The sequence below is a fragment of the Phaenicophaeus curvirostris genome, chromosome 1, assembly GCF_032191515.1.
Source record: "Phaenicophaeus curvirostris isolate KB17595 chromosome 1, BPBGC_Pcur_1.0, whole genome shotgun sequence".
Taxonomy (NCBI): domain Eukaryota; kingdom Metazoa; phylum Chordata; class Aves; order Cuculiformes; family Cuculidae; genus Phaenicophaeus; species Phaenicophaeus curvirostris.
In genome coordinates this window covers 83861893-83882437 of record NC_091392.1, presented here as the reverse complement: position 1 = coordinate 83882437, position 20545 = coordinate 83861893, and the positions used below count along the sequence as shown (strand labels likewise).

At 53.4% G+C, this 20545-nt stretch overlaps 1 protein-coding gene across 3 annotated transcripts; it reads right to left on the bottom strand.

Annotated features, from left to right (window-relative positions):
- Positions 1-2809: 2809 nt before the first annotated feature.
- On the bottom strand, positions 2810-20076 carry IFFO1 (intermediate filament family orphan 1). Of its 3 annotated transcripts, none has more exons than XM_069865629.1 (9): positions 19387-20076; positions 12822-12882; positions 12640-12735; positions 12278-12418; positions 11162-11346; positions 10572-10680; positions 9775-9867; positions 9071-9201; positions 2810-8456 (listed from the first exon to the last, which is right to left on the bottom strand). In XM_069865629.1, exons 1-9 carry the CDS (start codon positions 20058-20060, stop codon positions 8354-8356), a joined length of 1593 nt encoding a protein of 530 aa, XP_069721730.1. In that variant the 5' UTR covers positions 20061-20076; the 3' UTR covers positions 2810-8353. The 3 variants fall into 3 exon arrangements, with proteins under 3 accessions (XP_069721730.1, XP_069721727.1, XP_069721740.1); XM_069865626.1 differs by having other exon boundaries at positions 2811-8456; positions 10560-10680; XM_069865639.1 differs by having other exon boundaries at positions 2811-8456; positions 10560-10680; positions 11162-11322.
- Between the last annotated feature and the right edge of the window lie 469 nt (positions 20077-20545).

The window sequence follows — 20545 nt, the reverse complement described above, 5'->3', positions numbered from 1 at the left end:
AGATGGAAAAGCTAGCTCAGTGGCCAGCCTGTCCAACTGCAGCCCTGCCCTAAAAATATGTATTTTCCTCGTCACTTTGAAAAAATTCCATATGTGACCGGGCATGGCTTTGGGAAAAAGATGGGAGATCTGCTGTGGCAGCTGCTTCTCTGGTCAAGAGATTCTCCGAAGTAGTAGGGGAGCTCTAGGTTTTCTCAAAGCATTTATAAGGAGGGGGCTGGAGAACAAGCCTTATGAGAAGCTGAGGTTGTTTAGCCTGGAGAAGAGGAGGCTGAGGGGAGACCTCATTGCTCTCTACAACTACCTGAAAGGAGGTTGTAGAGAGGAGGGAGCTGGCCTCCCAAGTGACAGGGGACAGGACAAGAGGGAATGGCCTCAAGCTGCGCCAGGGGAAGTTCAGGCTGGAAACTAGGAAAACATTTTTCACAGAAAGGGTCATTGGGCACTGGAACAGGCTGCCCAGGGTGGTGGTTGAGTCACCTTCCCTGGAGGTGTTTAAGGCACAGGTGGAGGAGGTGCTGAGGGGCATGGTTTAGTGATTGATGGGAACGGTTGGACTTGATGATCCGGTGGGTCTTTTCCAACCTGGTGATTCTATGATTCTATGAAAACTGGTCAAAATGCTTGGTTAGGGAACGCAGGCACTCTGACATAGACTCCTGTTCTACAAAGGAGCTAGAAGTGATTGCGCCATTTTGCCACGACAAACTGGCTCTAAAAGCACCTGTGGTAAGTCAGAATTCATCCTGGTTTATGAAGGCCTTGAATGGGAAAGGTGTAGAAAGACACTAATTCTGGCCAAAGACTTGATTCTACCTTCCTTCACTGGCCAGAGCCATCACGGGGGAGGTTACGCCTCTGAGATACGGATTTACTCCTTTGCAGGGCTGTGCTTACACAAAGCTCTCTGGCAGACCCAAGGCACACCCTACTACACGTGCGTTACTCCCTCAAGAAATGGCTAGTTGTCCTCAGGCCACCTTCTTCTCAAGATGCCAGCATGAAACCTCAGCACTAAGGATGGCACCAGCTAGTGAAAAATCATCTCGAGCAGGTATGGAAACAAAGCTTTCTTAAGAGTCACACCAAAAATATAGCAAAAGGGTGACTGCATAAGTACAGTAAAAAAAAAAGCCTTGAACATTTAAAACATATTCTGTCCACTTCTGGAGTAAATGAGTCTTTGAGCAAAGCAATTGATAAGATCTGTGCAAGGAAGAGGAGATACAGGTCTCTGTCAGAAAAGACTATGATGCAAGGCACGTGTTGGACAGTTGTACGGGACAAACATATTAACGTTCTGAGCGCTTTTGTAAGAGATGCCATTGACAAAACGCAGGTTCATGACTTACACTTGGGGTATGCAAATACCCCCCTGGCACGGGCAGTACACACAGAAAGCAGGTGTTTCACAAAAAACAAGCTGTCTACTTTTGGGGCAATCATGCTGCAAATCCAAATAATTTGTTACTTATTCTTCTGAGCTGCACATAATTTCTTACTATAGGACAGATCGTACTATCAAAGTGTTATCTTCCTGAGGGAGTTATTCTTAATTAAACGTTCCTAGGAGGAACAGTACTACTGGATTATACTTTGCTGCATAAGATCTGAGAAGGCAGGTGTTTCATAATCCCTGTAATTGCCAGTTTTTTAATTACCAAGTTGGATACTGGTTTAAATGCTGAACCCCAAGCAGGCACTGAATGCCCATTGTCTCCAGCTTCTCAGACTTCTAGTACACCTTTCTCTGTCTAGACGATCGTTATGAAGTGACATTAGGCACTAGACAAAAAAAAAATACATACCTTTTTTTTTTTAAGGCTAAAAATAACTGAATTTTTCACTCTTAAAGTATTTTTCTTCATACTGGAATCATGATTAGGAGTCCTTGCTCCATCTGCTCCAACATGTGGTGCAAAGCAGGACAAAGCACACCCATGTCACATGGGGATTAAAAGATGTTTAAAGATACTATCAGCTTCAGTGTCTGGCTGAGAACTAATAAGCCCTGCTCCCCAAGTCTTTTCAGCCCTCCTGTTGTGCTGGGGGTAGTTAGTCACTAGTATTTCTTGCTCTTAGATGTATCTATGTATAGCTTAGGTATTGGCTATACATGCGTGGCAACAGAACCTACATTTTGACTCTAGCTAAAAATATATTTTAATGCCTTGACATTTTTGGCTGAGATATTAATCTCTTTTGAGAGTCTGCATCACTTCTACCTATCAAAAAAAGGTATCAGTTTTATGTGTCGATTCCTTGTCCCTCCGTAAATCTGTGCGGATTTTTTTCCACTCCTTCGTGATTCCTCCCCTCCTCCAGTTTCTCATTGGTTTCCGTACGTGGTCTGTCGGACTAATCACTGACGTCATTTGTTCACCCATCCACCCAGGCTTGGTTGCCTTCCCCAACACATTTAAGAAACAACATCAGCACACCATGGATTTCAGCAGCCAATGCTTTTTCATCACCACATGGTGATGAACCACCCCCCTAGTGTGCTTTGCCAAACCCCGTTTTCAGGAACGCAGCTGCAGCACCGCGCTTCCCTTCCCAGCATCACTCACTCCATTCCCCTCACGCAGCCTCAGACTTTGTGCAGCGCCTCTTCACCACCACAGAACCTCTCCGCACTAGACTGCTCTAGATTGTCTGTGCCTGGAAATGGAGAAGTGGTTTATTCTGAGAAGATCCTGTCAAGGATCCTCCTTAATTGCTAATGGCCTGGAAAGTGCTTCATCATTCCCCTCTGACCACACTCTGCTCTGGTGATTATGTCTCCTCTCTTGCATCATTTACATGTTGGGTTTTTTCCCAATTTCAGTCAATAAAAGGTTTATATTGCTGCTAGGATTGATTTTTCTTTAAATATAACTAGAACAACTTGTTAATGTCTGTAGACATCCAACTACAGTTATCTTTTTCTTGATATGATGTGAGTAACTGAAGACCTTTTCTTATAGCTGAATTATTTTGTTGTCCCTCTAACAGCCTTCCTCTACCCACAGTCACTGTAGTTGTTACAAGATTTATATTTATTAATTAAGGTCAGGCTTTACTATTATTTTTATTAGTTCTTCTTGTTTCTAAGTACCATTGTCACATGGCCACTTACTCAAAGAAGCAGTTAACTGACAGCTATCTTCTCACTAAATCACAGCTTTTTGGATAACTTTGGGAAGAAGAGAGTTTTGCCAGATCTCCCACTACATAACACCATGCACTTCTCCCTTACAGCATTTTTGTCCTTGTTGATATCTTGATTTTTCTCAGTTGATCAAGTCTTTAGGCAACCATGACTCCTAACCCAGCCTTCATCTGTCATAAGGACATCTGAAATCATTGCCTTACTTGGGCATGTTGTCACTTAGAAGTTGATGAGAAACTCTCCATGGCACAGCACATTCTTCAGTATCCCCAGACAAAGCCTCCCATGACAACATTAATTTTCATTTTCACACAAAACAGAGGTAGTTAAGAAATAAATCACCATGTTTTGTTTGGTGATTCAGGAGTATATAAAAGACCCTTGACAAAAATGTGTCTTAGATCATGTTGTTTTGCTCTTAGCTTTAAAGTGAATGTGATTTTTTAGCACAGCTTGCAACCTCTAATTCACAATTGCTCTTGCCTATTTCACCTTTACCAACATGGTGAGCCAGCCGTTCTAGGATATGTCCATGAACATTAAAAATGTCAATTAATTTCTTCCTACTTGAAGAACTTCTATTTTCTCTTGCAGCTTGTCCAGATATGGTCTGCTGTGGAAGGTGAAAATGCTGCCTCTTCCCATCTCTTGTGATACTGGTTCAGCTTGATCATGACGTCTTTTAGTGACCATTTGAGCTCCTTTTCTACAGCCTTGCCTTAGTACCTTCTCAGCTTGGAGACCTATGAGATTTATACCTCCCTCTGCCAGAGGGCCTACAGCATCCTACACTCCCATCCCAAGAGAAACTGGCACAAACATTTAGAAACATCACATCTAAAACACTTCTCACAGTCTCATACATCCAGTGGAAAATTTTCAATGGTGACTGGGCTTCCCTAAAGCTTTCTGGAGCCCATCCAGTTCTCCATGCTGCCTTACTGTCACTCTCAGCATTAATCACCATGCGTAGGGGCTTGCAAGATGTTTTCAGGAGCCTGTCCATTCATCATCCAGATTCCTCCCCAAGAAGACAGCACTCCACTGTGTTCTGTGTTAATGCTGACCTCTCCTTTAGAAAGGAGGTTTCTCACCCATAACCAGGATATTTAACATACTTGATCATCACACGCAAGTTCTGGAACACTCTGTGCCACAGGTACTTGAGAAAGCAATAAATAGATGCGAACCCGGATAAGTAAAGGGAGAGAGCAGGCTTGCTTAACACAAGGAGGAGGATCGGGGCTACTCAGTAGTTAGGTGGACTGAACTCTCTTCTAGAGCCAGTAAGAACATCCCACATCCACGTAGCAAGCTGCAAGGATGGTGATGCTCCCTACCCTCTCTGTGGGAAAATCTGGTAGCTTTCATCAAGAAATTCAGTGGGCCTAGGCTCAGAGCTATCTTGCCAGACAGGGTCTGAGGATGAGCACTCATCTTTCACATGAGTCCCGAGGAGTTTCACCACGGAAGGGGCAGGGAAGGCCACTCTGCTTGCCACAAGATCAGAAATGCGCTCAGCAGGGAGTCAGGGATCACTTATGCAAAATGCATGGCAGCGCCTGCTGCAGACCCTTCCCAGGAGCCTGATGTCAGCACAGGGAGCATGGGGAACGGCATCATCCACCCCAGCTCAAAGGCTGATTGTGTCCTTCAGCACCTCAGGGAGGCAGGATGCTGACAATTGGACCCATTCACATCTCTTACTGCAAGGGAGGGGGTTCGTGCCACTCCTGCTGCTGATATAAAAGTTGTGACTGTCCTCACCTAGACACAACAGTCCAAATGTTGGGGAGTGGGAAGCCAGAGCTATCACTAGCATGTTCTCAGACCGACCAAGTAAATCTCCACCAAGATGGACTTGGTGGGGAAGCTAAACCAGCCTGCCTGCACATTCAATGGGAGGACCTCACTGCCAGTCCAGAGAGATATGATCCTAAAAGGATGGTCTAAGACAGACGTTCATGCAGGTGACCAGAGGGCAGCCACATCTGAGGAGTCCCGAGATGGATGCTGACAGAGGGACTGCCCAGATGCATCCTGCCATGAGACCCCCGTTCCGTAAGACTTAGCTGTGCTTGGACTGTACTTGAGCAACAGACATTCCCATGGACACCAAGCAAGACAGAACATGCCCAGATATGCTCTAGTGCTCTAAGGACCAAACCAGGTTCAGCTGCGACCTGCTCACAGGGTTAGCACAGTCAGCTGGAAAGAGTAACTGACCTGTTCTTGTAAAGTTCCTTCCATCAACTCATCATCTCTTCAAGAACAGGAAAAGGCCCCCTCCATTCAGAGCCAGGCTGCCCCTGCAACCAAGACTTTGGGAAAGTTTGGACCAAACAAAGACTTTTGAATGGACTGGGGTCTAAGGGTAAATGAGATACATGATAATTCCCTGAGAGATGAACTCAGACCAGCTGGTGTTCAAAAAATCAAGCAGCAGGGTCTTTGCTAGACAATTTCTTTTGGTATTGCTTCCTGAGCAGGTGCTGCCCGGTGTTCTGGAAGAAGGATGAGATTAGGGAAGCAACAAGCATCACAACACTGAACGGTTCCTAGATACGACAGTTCCCAGAATGGCTGGGAGAAAAGCAGGCTAGATACTCCCCAAAGAATGGGGAGGAGCCCACAGAGAAAAGTTAAACGGAAGGTCCACATCTCCTCATATCCATCATCAAAGATGTGGGGTCACCATTGAAGGATCGGCAGATGCAGGGGAGATGGTTTGGCTCCCACTGGAGATCTTGGGCTGTGCCTCTCGTGCTGAGAAATTGCTGAGGCAAAAGATTAGTGTCTTGTGTCCTGATAGTGAGAGCTCATGGGCTTTCACACCCGTTGGGGAATGGAGCCTTTTGTTGGCAACACAATTCACAGAGAACAGCATCTTGCACTCGCGGGTAAGGGAGATCTCAGTTTCACTGCAAATTAAGTTCTGACAAGCAGTATAGGACTGGGGTCCCCACATGCCCTGGTCTGGCAGCACCAGCTGCTCCTGTGGGCAGTGACTGATCAAGGTGGAGATGTTGGTCCTTCTGTCCTTCATCCTTAGAATTTCTCAGCCTACATGCTCTACAGTCCTGTGGGTTTCTTAAGCAGCACCAAGAGGCCAAGATACACATGTCATCGACTACATGTGAGGGAGGCCAGACTTAGCCGGCTGTTCACAGAGATCTCCACAGCACAGAAAGGGCAGAAAACGCTGCCAAGAAATGTATGGGAAAGAAGATTTGCATCAAGCAAAAGAGCCTCCAGGCAGGATAGAAAGTGATCCTTAAGCTGCTATGTGTGAGGCATGATGACTAGAAAGAAAAAGCCCAGAGTAAAATATTTCCTTTGGCTTCAGCTCTTTTAGGAAGAATAATAAGAGGGAAAGAAATAGGCAAGGGGATGAGGCCCATGGTGAAGGCCCCGTCTCCTGGCAGGCACCGAGGCACACACCTCCTCTCTGCCTCCCAAGAAATGCTCTCCCAGCTCCCCCGTGAGAGGTAAAGGTGGCACTCGCGAGTCAGAGCCCAGCTAGAGCAGACCACTGGCTCACAAACTGCCATTTCCCCATGCCAGCTACAACGCCCCAGCCGCACCCTGCCCTGGAGGTTCCCTCAGTTGCTAACTTCTGCTGCTCTTCGCAGGGCCTCACCTCCTACACTGAGATGCCAACACATGCCTTAACGTGTCCCACAGGCACAGGATGGTGCCCAAATGGTGACCCTCTGAGCTGCGCTGTGTGGATGCCCCGGTGCCCACAGCTCAAATGCGCAACAGTGTTAGCTACCCAAGACAAACTGACAGAGAGAAGCCCCCAGGCCCCATTTCATCTACCTTCGCTAACATTGGAGATGATCCGAAAACTCTACTGCCATCTACTTTCTCCTCCTTTCCGTAACTTTTGCGAGAAGCGTTTTTCTCTGGAGCTTCACCTGCCTTGACTGTGCAGCTTGGGTCCGTGGCTCAGCAGATGGCCCCGCAAAACTCTGCTTCCCAGCAGGCTACTCAACCCCTCCTGCCACCCTGTGGGGCCTCAGCAAGCCGCCACTAGAGAGGCACGTGCGGCGGCACGTGCGGCGGAAAATGCTACAAGAGATGGTGGGTCAAGGAGAATGCCCACTGCAGTTACGGCGAGGCTGGATGTGGGACTGGGGGCAGGCAAGAAAGTGCTCTGGGATGGCCTGGTGAAAACTTGGTGTGGCAGAGGAAACCAGGCTCTGGGAGAGGAAGGTCTACAAGGTGCGAGTCACATTCAGCTTTGTTTTCCAACGATGAGATGTTTCCAATCTCTCAGGCTCAGTATGAACGATGCTCCAAGGTTAAGAATAAGGCAGCCCACACAGCTGCACACAGCCTGTCAAGGACCTGTGGCTCCCAGAGCAGGAATCTTGCCACGTCCCATCTGCCAGCCCCATATGGCACGTCCAAGGGCCAAGAATGTCACATGAGAGGCCCCCCTTGACGTGGGGTTGGGGTTCCAGTGGAGTACACCCCCTGCCTTGAGCTGTGCAGTGTCCGCGGCAGCGCAGGGAGAACCCACACCTGGCAAAGCTGTAGAAAAGGCAACTGTCCCATTTAATGATCCCTCAGCCCTGGAACACAGACGCGAGCGTGCCACTGACGCGTGGCAAAGCAAAGTGCACAGTGAGCAGGACTCGGTCCTCACCCTAGAGAGGAGTCAGGGGTGCTCGGGGTGCCCGGCGCGGTGTGGGGACCAGCCAGGCGCCCAGCCAGCAGCACGGACGGAGACAGCCCTGGACTCGGTCCAGTTGGCACCAGTGTTAGGTCCAGTTTGCAGGGAGGTACGTTTCTCATTCGGCTCCGTGTGGCGTAGGGAGGGCAGGGGGCAGGTCAAGCGTACCAGGCCGGAGGCCAGAGGACATGGGTCTGGGTACAAGTCCTGGAGAACGCTGTCGTGGCAGGTTTGGAGCCTCCCTGCCTGACCCGTGGTTTAACCGAAGCAGGGAAGGGAATAGGGAAGGGGCTGGAGGCTGAGCAGCCCAGGCGAGAGGGCTCTCAGGTCTATCTAGCTATTCCCATTGGCAAGATGTCCGGTGGCAGGGGGGTGTGGGATCTGCCAAGCACCCCTCAACAGGGGTGAGCCTGGGTGACAGACGTTTACCAGCGACTCCACATCCCTGACAGTCTTTCCCAGGCGTGGCTCAGGCACCCCTATGCCAGGAAGGGGTTCCGAGGGAGCAGGGCCTCCCCTCATTATCTGATGGAAGCGTCACTAGGGGGGTCACGGTCAGACTCCTCGCTCTCCTCGTTTGGGGCCGACTCACTGTTGGAGGCTGGGGTGAAGGCAGGAGACTTTCTGCAGAGAAGAGTAAAGAGCAGCGATCACAGCACCACCGAGGAGGAGGGAAAGAACCAAGCCTGGTGTGGGCAGGTGGCACCAGAGCAAGGAGAGAAGCTGAAGTGCCCTTCTCACTCCCCTGGGTCATGCATGGGTCTGCAGGAACCCTTGGGTACTGGGGAAGGTGTCCCAGAGGACACCAGCCAAGAGGTCTGGAGCATGAAGCAGGGCTGGGGGAAACGCCCGAGAAGCCTGCTCAGGATCCTGCCACAGCATGCAAGGCTACAGGTCAAAGAGTGAAAGCCCACCATGGGGGTCCCCAGCCTGAAGCCACCCTGGCCTCACACACCTCTGGGTTCCTGTACAGTGTCCCTGCACAACGGCAGTTCCTCTCCCCACCAGGGTTGTTTGGCTTCACCTATCAAAATGGACACCTGGATGCAGACCACCTCCTATTGAGGTGGCACCACACCCTTGGCTGGTCACTGTGAGTCCAACGGCCTCTGGGAACTGCTCTCTCTCCAAGCCACAGCAAGGCAGGGCAGAAATAACCACCCCATGCTTCAGATCCCACTCACCATGACCCTGGGTGCAGTCCTTGCCCGGAGCACAGGTATCCTGGTCAAACTCACCTGTCCCCAGACTGGGTGATCAGCCGTCGGCAAGTCTCCATCTGCACATCCAAGCCTCGCTTCATGCTGCACATTTCCATGTACTCATGCAGGTGCCGGTTCATGTCGTTCTTGGCTGTGGCCAGCTCCAGCTGCCCAAGGGAAAGAGGGCATAGGTGAGCCCGGGGCACAGTTCAGTGCAGGGCAGGGCGCATGGAAAGATCCTGGACATCTCCAGACATCCAGGGAGAGCTTATAGCAGCCTTCCAGTACTTAAAAGGAGCTAAAGGAAAGCTGGGGAGTATCAGGGAGTGCAGGGATAGGACGAGGGGGAATGGTTTTAAGATGAAACAGGGGAGATTTAGATTATGTATTAGGAAGAGATGTTTTCCTGTGAGGGGGGTGAGGCACTGGCACAGGGTGCCCAGAGAAGCTGTGGCTGCCCCATCCCTGGAGGTGCTCAAGGCTAGGCTGGATGAGGCTTTGAGCAACCTGATCCAGTAGAATGTGTCCCTGCCCACGGCAGAGGGTTAGAACTGGAGATGATCTTTAAGGTCCCTTCCGACCCGAAACATCCTATGACCTGAGGCTGCTGCCTCCATTAGCAGCTATGTGCTCCAGCATGGTGTCTCCCTCCCCTGGGGACCCAGTCCCCTATTTCATGCCCTTATGTGCCATGTCCTCCCCATTTCCTCATCCTCCTCCTCCCCCGCTTCTCCTCCCACCTCTATTTGGTCGATGGTTTCCTGGTACTCCTTCTCACGGCTCTTGAACAGTGACTCTGTGTCCTTGATCACCTTTTCCAGGCTGTCATCCTGCTGTTGGGGAGAGCAGACGGCATGTTTAGAGGCAGGGAGGCATTCAACATGAGGAACCAAAGGCAAGAGAGAGAGAAATAATCACCAGCAGCACGGGGAAAAGAGGAAGACACACAAGCAATGTAGCATAAATAAGGCACGAGTCAGTTCTGCCAACACAGGGTAAAGGACTCCCCAAACCAGGCAGTGAGCATGTCAGCCTGGACCGAGCCTAGCAATGCACAGAAGCTTTGGAGAGCACAGACCATCCCCAAGTGTGACATTCCCTGGGGACTGTCAGGGGCTGAAGATGTGGGATGGCGAGGGCTGCGGCCAGATACTGAAGCCTCTGTTCGGGCAGTGTTGCTGCACAGTGGGCAGGTGGACTGGAGAGCCCAAGCAAGGGACCACCAGCCAGAAGAGGTCTTCTCTTCTGGGAGGGCTGCAGCTATCCCTGCATGTGTGGGCCTTGTCCCTCAGCACATCTTTCAGGCTACAGGTTCCCGGTCTGTCTAACAAGGAGACCTGCATAAGAATGCAGTGATGTATTCATGTAGAGGAGATGGGGTGTGGTAAGGAAGCATCTGTACAGGCCTGCAAAGGGATAGAGGGGCTGAAGTCCGGTCTTGGAGAGAGCACCTTCTCAGGCCCAGGCAGGACCAAGTGTTCCAACCCGGAGCTGGATCCCCAAGGAGACCTAACACCATCGTTACCTCCCCCTGCACCTCTGCAGCTGCAATGGCGTATCCAGAGAAGTCCTCCCAGAGGAGCAGCGTCTCTTCCGTCTCCTCCCACGTGAGGCTGTCACAGTCATCCTCAAAGTCATACTCCCTCCTGGGAGCAAGAGAATAGCACATTAGCACCCAGCAGGAAAAGTGCAGCAAGCAGGCAGGGGGACATATCGGTGCCAAAAGCCTTTCCCTGCAGGCTGGCAGGGCTGCAGCTCTTGGAGAACTGGCCAGGGTGAGTTCAAGCCTGCCCAAACCCACTAGCTGGTAGGAAAGGGGCTGGCTTTATGGTCAGCAGCGCTGGCAAACTCAGGCAGGGACTCCGGAAAGGTGGGACGGGGGGTGAGAGGAGGCAAGCTGGATCAGCTCCTACCCACAGCACGGGTGGGCTCGGGACTCCCAGGGTGGGCAATCCCACCACGACACGGAGCGCAGGGCACAAGCACCCTGTGGTAGCACCTCCTGCCTCACTGTCCATCAGGAAAGGGAGCTGCAGTCCCTGCCATCCCCAAACCAGGGAGCCTGGGGCCAGAGCAGAGGTGTGGAGTGATGGCAGGTGAGTTGGCACCGGGCTGGGCCACACTCACAGCTGGTTCAGCATCCTCTGCATTTCCTCATTGATACTCATGGCCGTGGTCTCATCCTCCTCTTCCTCTTCAGGTTTTCGAGAGGCATCGCTCTCCGACAGCGAGGTGTCTTCATCGCTGACCTGTTTCCGCTCCCGCTTCCGCCCCACCGAGGCTGGGACCTTAACGGGAGATAAGTGCAGAGACTACAGAAACGAGGCCGGGTCCGAGGTTGGGAGTAGGTAGTTGGGAGGAGATGGAGGGGAAAGGAACGGTGGAGGGACAGAAAGGAAGGGAAAGAGAGAAAGAAAGAAAGAGAGAAAGAAAGGAAGAAAAGAAGAAAGAAAGGATTGAGAGAGAGAGAGAGAGAGAGATGGGCTCATTATGATCAGGTTAAAGATGGTGCAATGGATAAAACATGGTTTTAGCATTTTCTAAAATTAAAACTAAGCAACTAAAGATGGAATCTATGAATCTGATGGGAAAAAACAATGTGGTTTTACTACAGAAAAACTCAAATCGCCCACCACCCCAGTCCAGAGACAAGGAAACACAGCGACAGAAACAGGAAAAAAGAGACAGTCTGAAAAGGGTGAAATATGCCAATAATTGCAGTCCAACCTTATATACAGAAAATATAAAATTTGTACACTTTCTCAACTGAATGGAACTAACCAGTTGCTTCTGTGGGGACAAAGAGAGCGAGACAGAAAGGCAGCAACATTCAGAAAGAGAAGAGAGAGACAGAGACAGAGAAGAGAGATAGAGAGAAGATGACGGAGAGGGGAAGGGGAAGGAGAGAGATGGAATTAGAGACAGACACTCAAGCAACTCGTCTCCCTCCTGCAGCTGCTCCCCTACCACTGCGGGGTCCCCAGGCCAAACACAACAGATCAGTGAGACACTGAGGGGCCTCTTGATGCCCAAAGCAACATCTGGAGCTTTCCACCTCCTCTCCATGGCCTTTTGCCTGGCCCACCCGAGAAAGACAGAAAGCAGGGGACCGCAAAGAGCAAGGGAGAGGGTGACCAAGCATCTCCCTTAGCAGGGGGCTGGTGTGGTCTCTTCTACCTCCTTCAGAAACTCTCCTCCCCAGAGGTGCCAGCTGAGCCTGGGGTAGCAGCAGGCAGTTCTCACCTGAAACATCTTGATCATGTCCTCGCAGTTTCGCTGCTGCGCAACATCGCACAGTTTGGCAGTGATGTCAATGCGTCGGCAGATATCCATGTCCACCTTCATGGCCTTCTCCTGGATCTTGGTGTCCAGCTCTGTGATGTTCTGAACCCACAGTGCCACAGGAGAGGGACAAAGGAGGAATATTAGGCAGTAAAAATAGGAATCGGAGCCCCCACGTTCCCCCCTGTGCTGCAGGACTGCATCCACACCCCTACTTTGCTCACTGCACCCTGGATGTGCCCCACCAACGAACTGCTTTTCTACAGAGCCCCATGGTTCGGGTAGGACACCGCTGCCAGGTCAGAGCGGGGTTAGGGACTTACATTGCTCATCAGTCCCTTGAAGACAACAAGCTCTGCCTTGAGCTGCTCCACCTTCATGGCCAGCTCCTCCTGGCAGGCTTCAGCCTCCTGGGCTTCCTGCTCCAGGCAGATGGAGACGTGCAAATCAGCGCCAGTGCAGGGCAGTCGGGGTGCAGGGGAAGGAAGAGGACAGTGATGCTCACCTCCTGCAGCTCAGTCACCCGGTCCTGAAGCTGGACACGAACCGTGTACTCCTCTTCCCATCTAGGGAGACAAACGTGTTGGTCAGATCCTACCGGCCTCGCCTCACCGGCTGCCACAGAGGAGGGAGTAGCAGCTGCTCACTCCAAAGCTATCTGAGAGGAGGTGACAATGGTACCGGAACGGGAAGGAGAGCGTGCCCAGGAATGCATTGCCACTTGTTTCCAGACGACAGCAGCTGTCAAGTGCCCATCAGCCCCTGCAGCCACGAAATACGCCCCACCGTGCTCTCCCCTGCCCTCGCCATGGGCTGGACAACGGCTGCCTGCTCTGTGATGGGGGGAACTGGGGACACCAACCACAGGATTCGCAGAGCAGCTGCGCTGCTAGCAGCCTACAAGCCTCTCTGTCCAACCTCAAGCCCCTTGGCCTTGGAGCAAATTAGGTTCAGCTCCAACACTCAATAATGGGCTTGCAGACACTGCAGAGCTGCCCCAACCTGCACCACAACCACATTTCACGCTGACCGCCTTACGGCATGAATGGCTGTGATGTGCACCAACACGAAGGGCTGCTCTTTCGCCTCTACCAACGCTGTCTTGAGCCAGGCTGTGCTACTCGAGCAGGGGCAGAAGTTTCTTCGGCTGTACTGCTGAAGAACAGGTTGGATTAAGAAAGAGGTGGACAAGGTGCTGAGGGGCATGGTTTAGTGATTGATAGGAATGGTTGGACTCGATGATCCGGTGGGTCTTTTCCAACCTGGTGATTCTATGATTCTATGATTGCCTTGTCTCGCACAGAAGCAGGATGGATTGTCACAGTTTATGGATGTTGATGCTGTATTCAGTTTATGTCGCATTTTACGGGTGCTGTATTCAGCTCTGCAGCTTAGCGAAAAAGCCAAGCTGCAAGGTGCCCAGCCTTGCTATACAAATACCTAGCAATTATTGTATTATATTTCACTGCTATGAGATCATCATCTTGAGCCACGCTGCGGTGTTGGCCCAGTCCATGGTCTGCCAGGAGGCCACCAGGCTCTACTGCTCTTTGCCAAATGACTATCACATAAAGCAAAATGGGTTGGCACAGCCTGTGGTGCAGCACAGAGCAAGGCTGCTGCACTCTTACCCAGCTACTGGCTGGAAATTTCCTTGAGAAAGCGGGATTTCTCTGGGAAAGCAACCACAGCTGGGCCCTCCCTTGTGCTGTAATCTCTGGTTTCCATTTAATGCTTGCAAGCACTGACACAGGCAATGAGGATATGAAAAAAGAATCTCTCCTCTTGCTTACTTGAACAATAAATCCTAAAGTCTAGGAGACCAGAAAGCACACGAAAAGCCCTCACGCTTGTTATCTCAGAGTACCAGGACAATCTGACGATGTGGCTAAGTCCTGGCTTATGAATTTCTAAGCTCCTAAGTCTGGCAACGCAGCTCCTTACTCAAACAAGGAGAAAATGTGCAGTTCCTCATGTTGGTGTTCGCTGCATCTCGCAGCTACAAAAGGGGAGTCAAAAGGGGTTCCCGATCCCTTTGGGGGAAGAAGGAGTCAAAGAAAGAGGAAAGGAGAAAGTTAGAAGACACAATTGCCCTTATATGGGAACCGTTCAAACGAGGTCTCTGTCCTCAGGGAGAAAAAACGCCTTCTACCATAAGAAAATATTTTCAGCATCTTTCTTGGTGTGGCACTTCCTCTCTTTTTCAGTCTCCGCCTCCCTCTGAGTCTCTATATAGCACAGACTTACTGTGGAAGTAAAGCATAGCTGCAAATCCTTGAATTCATTTCACACCAGTGTTGTGGGAGACGAGCTCAGATCAGATAAACGGCGATTTAAAGGCAGGAGGCAAGAGCTATTTGCCCTGCAAGCGGCAAATCCGCACGCCTATCCATTACAAACCTCTCTCCCGCTTGCCTCCTGCTTGGCTCCTTCTTCTCTGCTCCCTTCTGCAATGCACCACTCCTAATTATAACCTGCCTGCAGCACTGCACCCGCAGCCCCGGCACAGCAAGCGGCCGCTGCTGCCTGGAAGCCAGGCTGCCCCAGACGACCCCACAGCCACCGTCGCACGCCAAGGGGAGACGCGCATCCTTCCTGCACCACGGCGACGCAGCAACTTGCCCAAAGGAGAAGGCAGACAGTAAGGGCAGGAGGGTCCCAGCAGCAGACAGACTCGGCCGTCTCCTTGCCAGCTGCAGGACATCCCTCCCAAAGCTGTGGATGTGACGACATGCAGTGCCATCCCTACAGCCCCACGCCCGGCCAGGTGTGCCTCCTCAAGAGGTTCGCTTAACAAAAATAAACAACCCCTGACATCTTGAAAAATCCCCTTCATTGTAAAAGGCGCCTTACCCTAAGGTCAGTGCATGCCAATGCTGCAGGGTGCTCTTCTGTGGGGGCCCTGAAGCTGCCCGCTTCCCTCTACGGCCGCACTAGAACTATGTTTGAGTTTCATCGTAATGGTGAATGCCCTGCACCTCTGTGGTGGGCAATCACAAAGGACCTTCTGCAGCCATTCATAGAATCATAGAATCACTTGGTTGGAAAGGACCCACAGGATCATCGAGTCCAACCATTCCTATCAATCACTAAACCATGTACCCCTGCACCTCATCCACCTGTCTTTTAAACACCTCCAGGGAAGGTGATTCAACCACCTCCCTGGGCAGCCTGTTCCAGAGCCCAATGACCCTTTCTGTGAAGAATTTTTTCCTGATGTCCAGCCTAAACCTCCCCTGGCAGAGCTTGAGGCCATTCCCTCTTGTCCTGTCCCCTGTCATTTGGGAGAAGAGGCCAGCTCCCTCCTCTCCACAACCTCCTTTCAGGTAGTTGTAGAGAGCAATGAGGTCTCCCCTCAGCCTCCTCTTCTCCAGGCTAAACAACCCCAGCTCTCTTAGCCGCTCCTCATAAGAAGTGTTCTCCAATACTTGTTTCAATACTGAAAGATTGTTTATAAGCTAGACAGAGAGGGACTTAAGGGACAATGGCTCTAAATCAAAAGAGGGCATTTTTAGACTGGACATAATGAAGAAATTTGTTATGATGAGGTTGGTGAGACACTGGAGCAGGCTGCCCAGGGAACTCGTGCATGCCCCATCATTGGAAGCATTCAAGGTCAAGGGCTTTGAGCAACCCAGTCTAGTGAAACCCCACGGCAGGGGGTTGGGCTAGATGATCCTAAAAAGTCCCTTCCAACCCAAACCATTCTGTGACTCTAGGACGCTCTGCCATAGCACTACTCACCCCACATCCCCACCGTGTCCTTGCAGCATCCAAGATAAAAACTGCTTGGGAACACAGATGTAGCAGACAGCACAAACCTGATGAGGCTCAGAATCTCGGCCCCTAGCCGGTCTGGATGATACCTACAGGTACACTTTGCGCCTCACTCTGCGTCTCTCAAGTGTGGCTCCTGCCAGCCTCTCTCCTGCTGCTGCATCTCTTCTTGTCCCCCCCTATTTCCCCTGCACCTCTCCTAGATCCCAGACTTCAATTTCAGGTCCTGTATATCCCGAGAGAAGCTCCTCCTGCTTCACTGCTCTGAGTGCCATGGGGTGCAGAGGCAAAGCTGCTCAGAAGAAAGTGCAATCCCAAGCACCCACGCCATGGATCAGAGAACTGGGAAGTCCTGTGTTAACACAGGCTCTTCCCTCCACCCTTAGGCACGTGGCAAAAGGACAACACTGGCCACAATGTCCCCATGGCAGATCAGAGCCCACCATGGCAGGGAGCTCTCTGCTCCTAGGGGATCTTGGTGTCAGCCCTCAGCCGGAAGGGTGTGGAAATGGGATCCTCCTGTCCATTTCCCTCTTTGGGACTGGGCTGCACCCGTCACAAAGTTCCTAGTGCTGGAAAGGGTCTGGGGGCGGGGTCTGCTTTCCCCCAGCTCCTGGTAACACAGTCCAAAAATAGATCCCACCAACACCAGCCTGTGGCAGCTCACGGTGCCCCCCGCCTGTCCCCCATGTCCCCACTCCCCCCATAAGCCCCCCAGGCAGCTTTCCCTGAAGTCCGCTTACCCAGAGCACCCCAAAACACTCTCCTTTCTCCCAGTGTTTCAGCAGCACCGACAAACCCAACTTGGCCCCTTTTCGCTGACCCACTTTGAGCAGGTGAGGCTCAAGACACCCGGGATAAAACTGTGGCCCCAGCTCCGCACTATCGGATCTGAAAACGCAAGGCAAGGAGAGCTGCCAGCCCCTGGAGAAGGAGCCCAACCTCTGGCTTAATAACAAAAGGCCTTAGGTACACGCAGCAATCAGCGGGACAGAAGAGACGCCAACTCTGCCTTTCCGTGTGCCTTGATCAGTGCCTTCAGAGCATTGGATTCTGCTCAGCCAAAGCCCTATAAAGCCAAAACCATGAGGTGTCATCCTGGATCCCCATCCTTGAGCAGAGTCCACGGCTGTGAAGCACAGGTCAGCAGCACGGTTCCCTTGGGCACAGCACACCGGTTCCGCTCCTTTGGATAAACAACCACTCAGTCTCTAACTGCTTCTAAAGCATCACAAAGCGACTTTTCTTCTGAAGAAAAAACAAGCAGTTGCTCAGTGGCATCAGCCGCCAGCGACGGTCTCGTCCAGCCCTGTGCTCTGCCCTGCCCCAGCGATGCCAGCCCCCCCGCCTGACCTCATCCTACGTGCGGATCTGGGAGCAGCCTGAAACAAAAGCGCCACCAGCGTGATGTGAGAGCGGTGGTCACTCTACATGGGAAAGAAGAACCGGCCAAGAGATTAGCTTTGCATTCTGCTTCGCCCTTCTACAAGGCACATGCCAAGCCGCAGCTATTTTGGGTTGGGAGGAAAGCCCCCGAGGAGCGGGATGCTTCCCGCACAGCCCGCTGCTGCTGAGGCACCGGCTGGGAGAGCACAGGGGAGGGAAAGGACTCTGGGAAGCCCACCATCCTGCTGAGGGGCTTCTGGGCATCCTCCCTTGGCACCTCTGCCCAGGGAAGCTGTGGCTGCTTGATCCCCAGAGGTGCTCAAGTCCAGGTTGGATGAGGCTCATCTAGTGGAAGTTGTCCTTGCCCATGGCAAGGGGGTTGGAACTGGATGATCTTAGAGGTCCCTTCCAATCCAAACCATTCTATGATTCTACGATAATATCCAATGCAAACCCACTCAAGTGATGCATGTTCCTCACCTACTTTCTGGCTGCTCCTCCTTCCCCAGTATTTCCAGATGCCCTCCCCTTTAAAACGCCAGCTCCTGGAGTCATGTCATTTCCTCCCCACTTGGAAAAACATTTCTGGCACCAGGTTGCTAAGATGGAAAATGGTGCGGCCAGTACCCTGAGAGGGTTCAAACACCAGGAAGCAAGCAAGGGCTACCCAGGCACAGAGGAATGGTCTCAGGGGTCCATGTTTCTGCTTTATGATCCCACCTCGTGCTGCCTGGCACCACGCTCCTAGGGCTGCCTGTGTCCCCCTGCCCGCTCCTCCTGGTGCCCACATTCCCAGGGACGCTCTGCCCCCCTGGTGCCTGCATTCCCAGGAATGCTCTGTCCCCTTGGTGCTCACATTGCCAGGGATGCTCGGCACCCCGAGTGCCCAAATTTCCCAGGGATGCTCTGTCCGCCTGATGCCTGCATTCCCAGGGATGCTTTGTCCCATTGCTGCCCGAATTCCCAGGGATGCTCTGCCCCCCTAGTGCCCACATTCCCAGGGATTCTCTGCCCTCCTGGTGCCCACATTCTCAAGGATGCTCTGTTCTCCTGGTGCCCAAATTGCCATGGATGCTCTGCCTCCCCCAGTGCCCACATTCCCAGGGATGCTCTGCCCTCCTGGTGCCCACATTCCCAGAGATGCTCTGTCCTCTTGGTGTCCGCATTTCCCAGGGGTGCTCTGCTCCCCGGTGCCCACATTTCCCAGGGATGCTCTGTCCCTCCGGTGCCCACATTCCCAGGGATTCTCTGCCCTCCTGGTACCCACATTTCTCAGGGATGCTCTGTTCTCCTGGTACCCACATTTCTCAGGGATGCTCTGTTCTCCTGGTGTCCGTATTCCCAGGAATGCTCTGTTCCCCCAGTGCCCACATTCCCAGGGATGCTCAGCCTTCCTGGTACCCACATTCCCAGGGATGCTCTGTCCCCCCAGTGCCCACATTCTCAAGGATGCTGTCCTCTTGGTTCCCGTGTTCCCAGGGATTCTCTGCCTCCCTGGTGCCCACATTCCCAGGGATGCTCAGCCTTCCTGGTACCCACATTCCCAGGGATGCTCTGTCCCCCCAGTGCCCACATTCTCAAGGATGCTGTCCTCTTGGTTCCCGTGTTCCCAGGGATTCTCTGCCTCCCTGGTGCCCACATTCCCAGGGATGCTCTGCCCCTCTGGTGCCCGCATTTCCCAGGGACGCTCTGCTCTCCTCGTGCCCACATTTCCAGGGATGCTTTGACCCCTTGGTGCCCACATTCTCAGGGATGCTCTGTCTTCTGGGTTCCCACATTCCTAGGGATGCTCTGACTGCCGGGTGCCCACATTCCCAGGGATGCTCTGCCCCTCTGCCCTGAGCGGACACTGCACCCATCCCTCCCCGGCGACGGATGCCGTTTCCCCGTGCCCCCCGGCTCCTCACCTGCGCTTGTACTCGTCGCGCTCCCTCTTCACCTTGGCCAGGACGTTGTAGAGGGCGCGGATCTCGGGGGTGATGGTGTCGATCTGCACCCCCACGCCGTCGGGGTGCACCCAGGACACCCCGGGCCCCTGCACCAGAGTGGTCTCCGGCCCGGGCCCGAGCCGCCGGGCTTGCGAGAAGGACCAGATGGTGCCGGGAGCGAAGCGGGAGGCGGCGGGGAAGGAGGAAGAGGGCGAGGAGGAGGAGGAGGAGGAGGAAGGCGGTTGGGCCGGCGAGCCCAGCGCCCGTGCCGGGCTCAGCCCCAGCCCCCAGCCCAGCCCCAGCGAGCGGATCGGGGCCACCAAGCCCGTCTGCACCGCCTGGTCACGGCGCGGGGGGCCCCGTCCCCGGCCGGCCGGCCCGTCCTCCAGCGCCTGCTGCAGCTGCTTCTCCAGCTGCCGGTTGCGCCGCTCCAGCTCGTGCACCTTGGCCAGGAAGCAGCGGAACCGCAGGTTGAGGGTCTTGAGGACGCTGATGTTGGAGCCCAGGTCGTTGCGAAGCGCCATGGCGGCGGGCGGCGCCGAGAACGGACCCGCGGCCGCCGGCGGCTCCGGGACCGGCGGCTCGGGCGGCCCCGGGGGGCCCTGCTGCTCCGGAGGCAGCAGGAACAGGTTGGGACCGAACAGCGGGTTCATGGCGGAGAGAACAGGGACGGGGCGGGGGGCGGGGGGGGGGGTGCGGGATGCGGAGGTGGGAGGAGCAGCGAGCGGGATGCGGGGTGGGCGGCGGGGAGGAGCCGCGGGGAGACGGGACCAATCCGGGGAGCCGGGGGAGGGATGCGGGGTGGGGGGAGACGGCGCGAATCGGGTCAGAGGAGGGGGCGGGATCGGGATGCGATGGGGAGCGGAGAGGGGCTGGGGGAGCCGGGGCCGCTCGGGTCCCCCGAGGGGTGGGATGCGGGATGCGGAGCTCGGGGGAGACGCGGGAGGGGTGCGGGGTGGAGGGGAGCCGGGTCCAATCGGGTGTGGGGGGATTGGGGATGCGGAGCTAGGGGAGGGATGCGGGGTGGGGGGATAGTGGGGGAGCTGGCTCCAATCGAGTCCCCGGAGGGGTGGGATGCGGGATGCGGAGCTATGGGATGGATGCTGAGGGTCGCCAGCACCAATCCGGTCCCCAGCGG

What these genes read in the sequence shown, in the direction of transcription:
- IFFO1 (XM_069865626.1), bottom strand. Translation starts at nt 20,060, where the DNA reads ATGAACCCGCTGTTCGGTCCCAACCTGTTCCTGCTGCCTCCGGAGCAG. An exon ending in TCAAGGGACTGATGAGCAAT is followed by an intron (nt 12,419 to 12,639) that starts GTAAGTCCCTAA and finishes CTGTGGGTTCAG; the next exon opens with AACATCACAGAGCTGGACAC. An exon ending in CTGCAGAGGTGCAGGGGGAG is followed by an intron (nt 9,868 to 10,559) that starts GTAACGATGGTG and finishes TCTCCCCAACAG; the next exon opens with CAGGATGACAGCCTGGAAAA.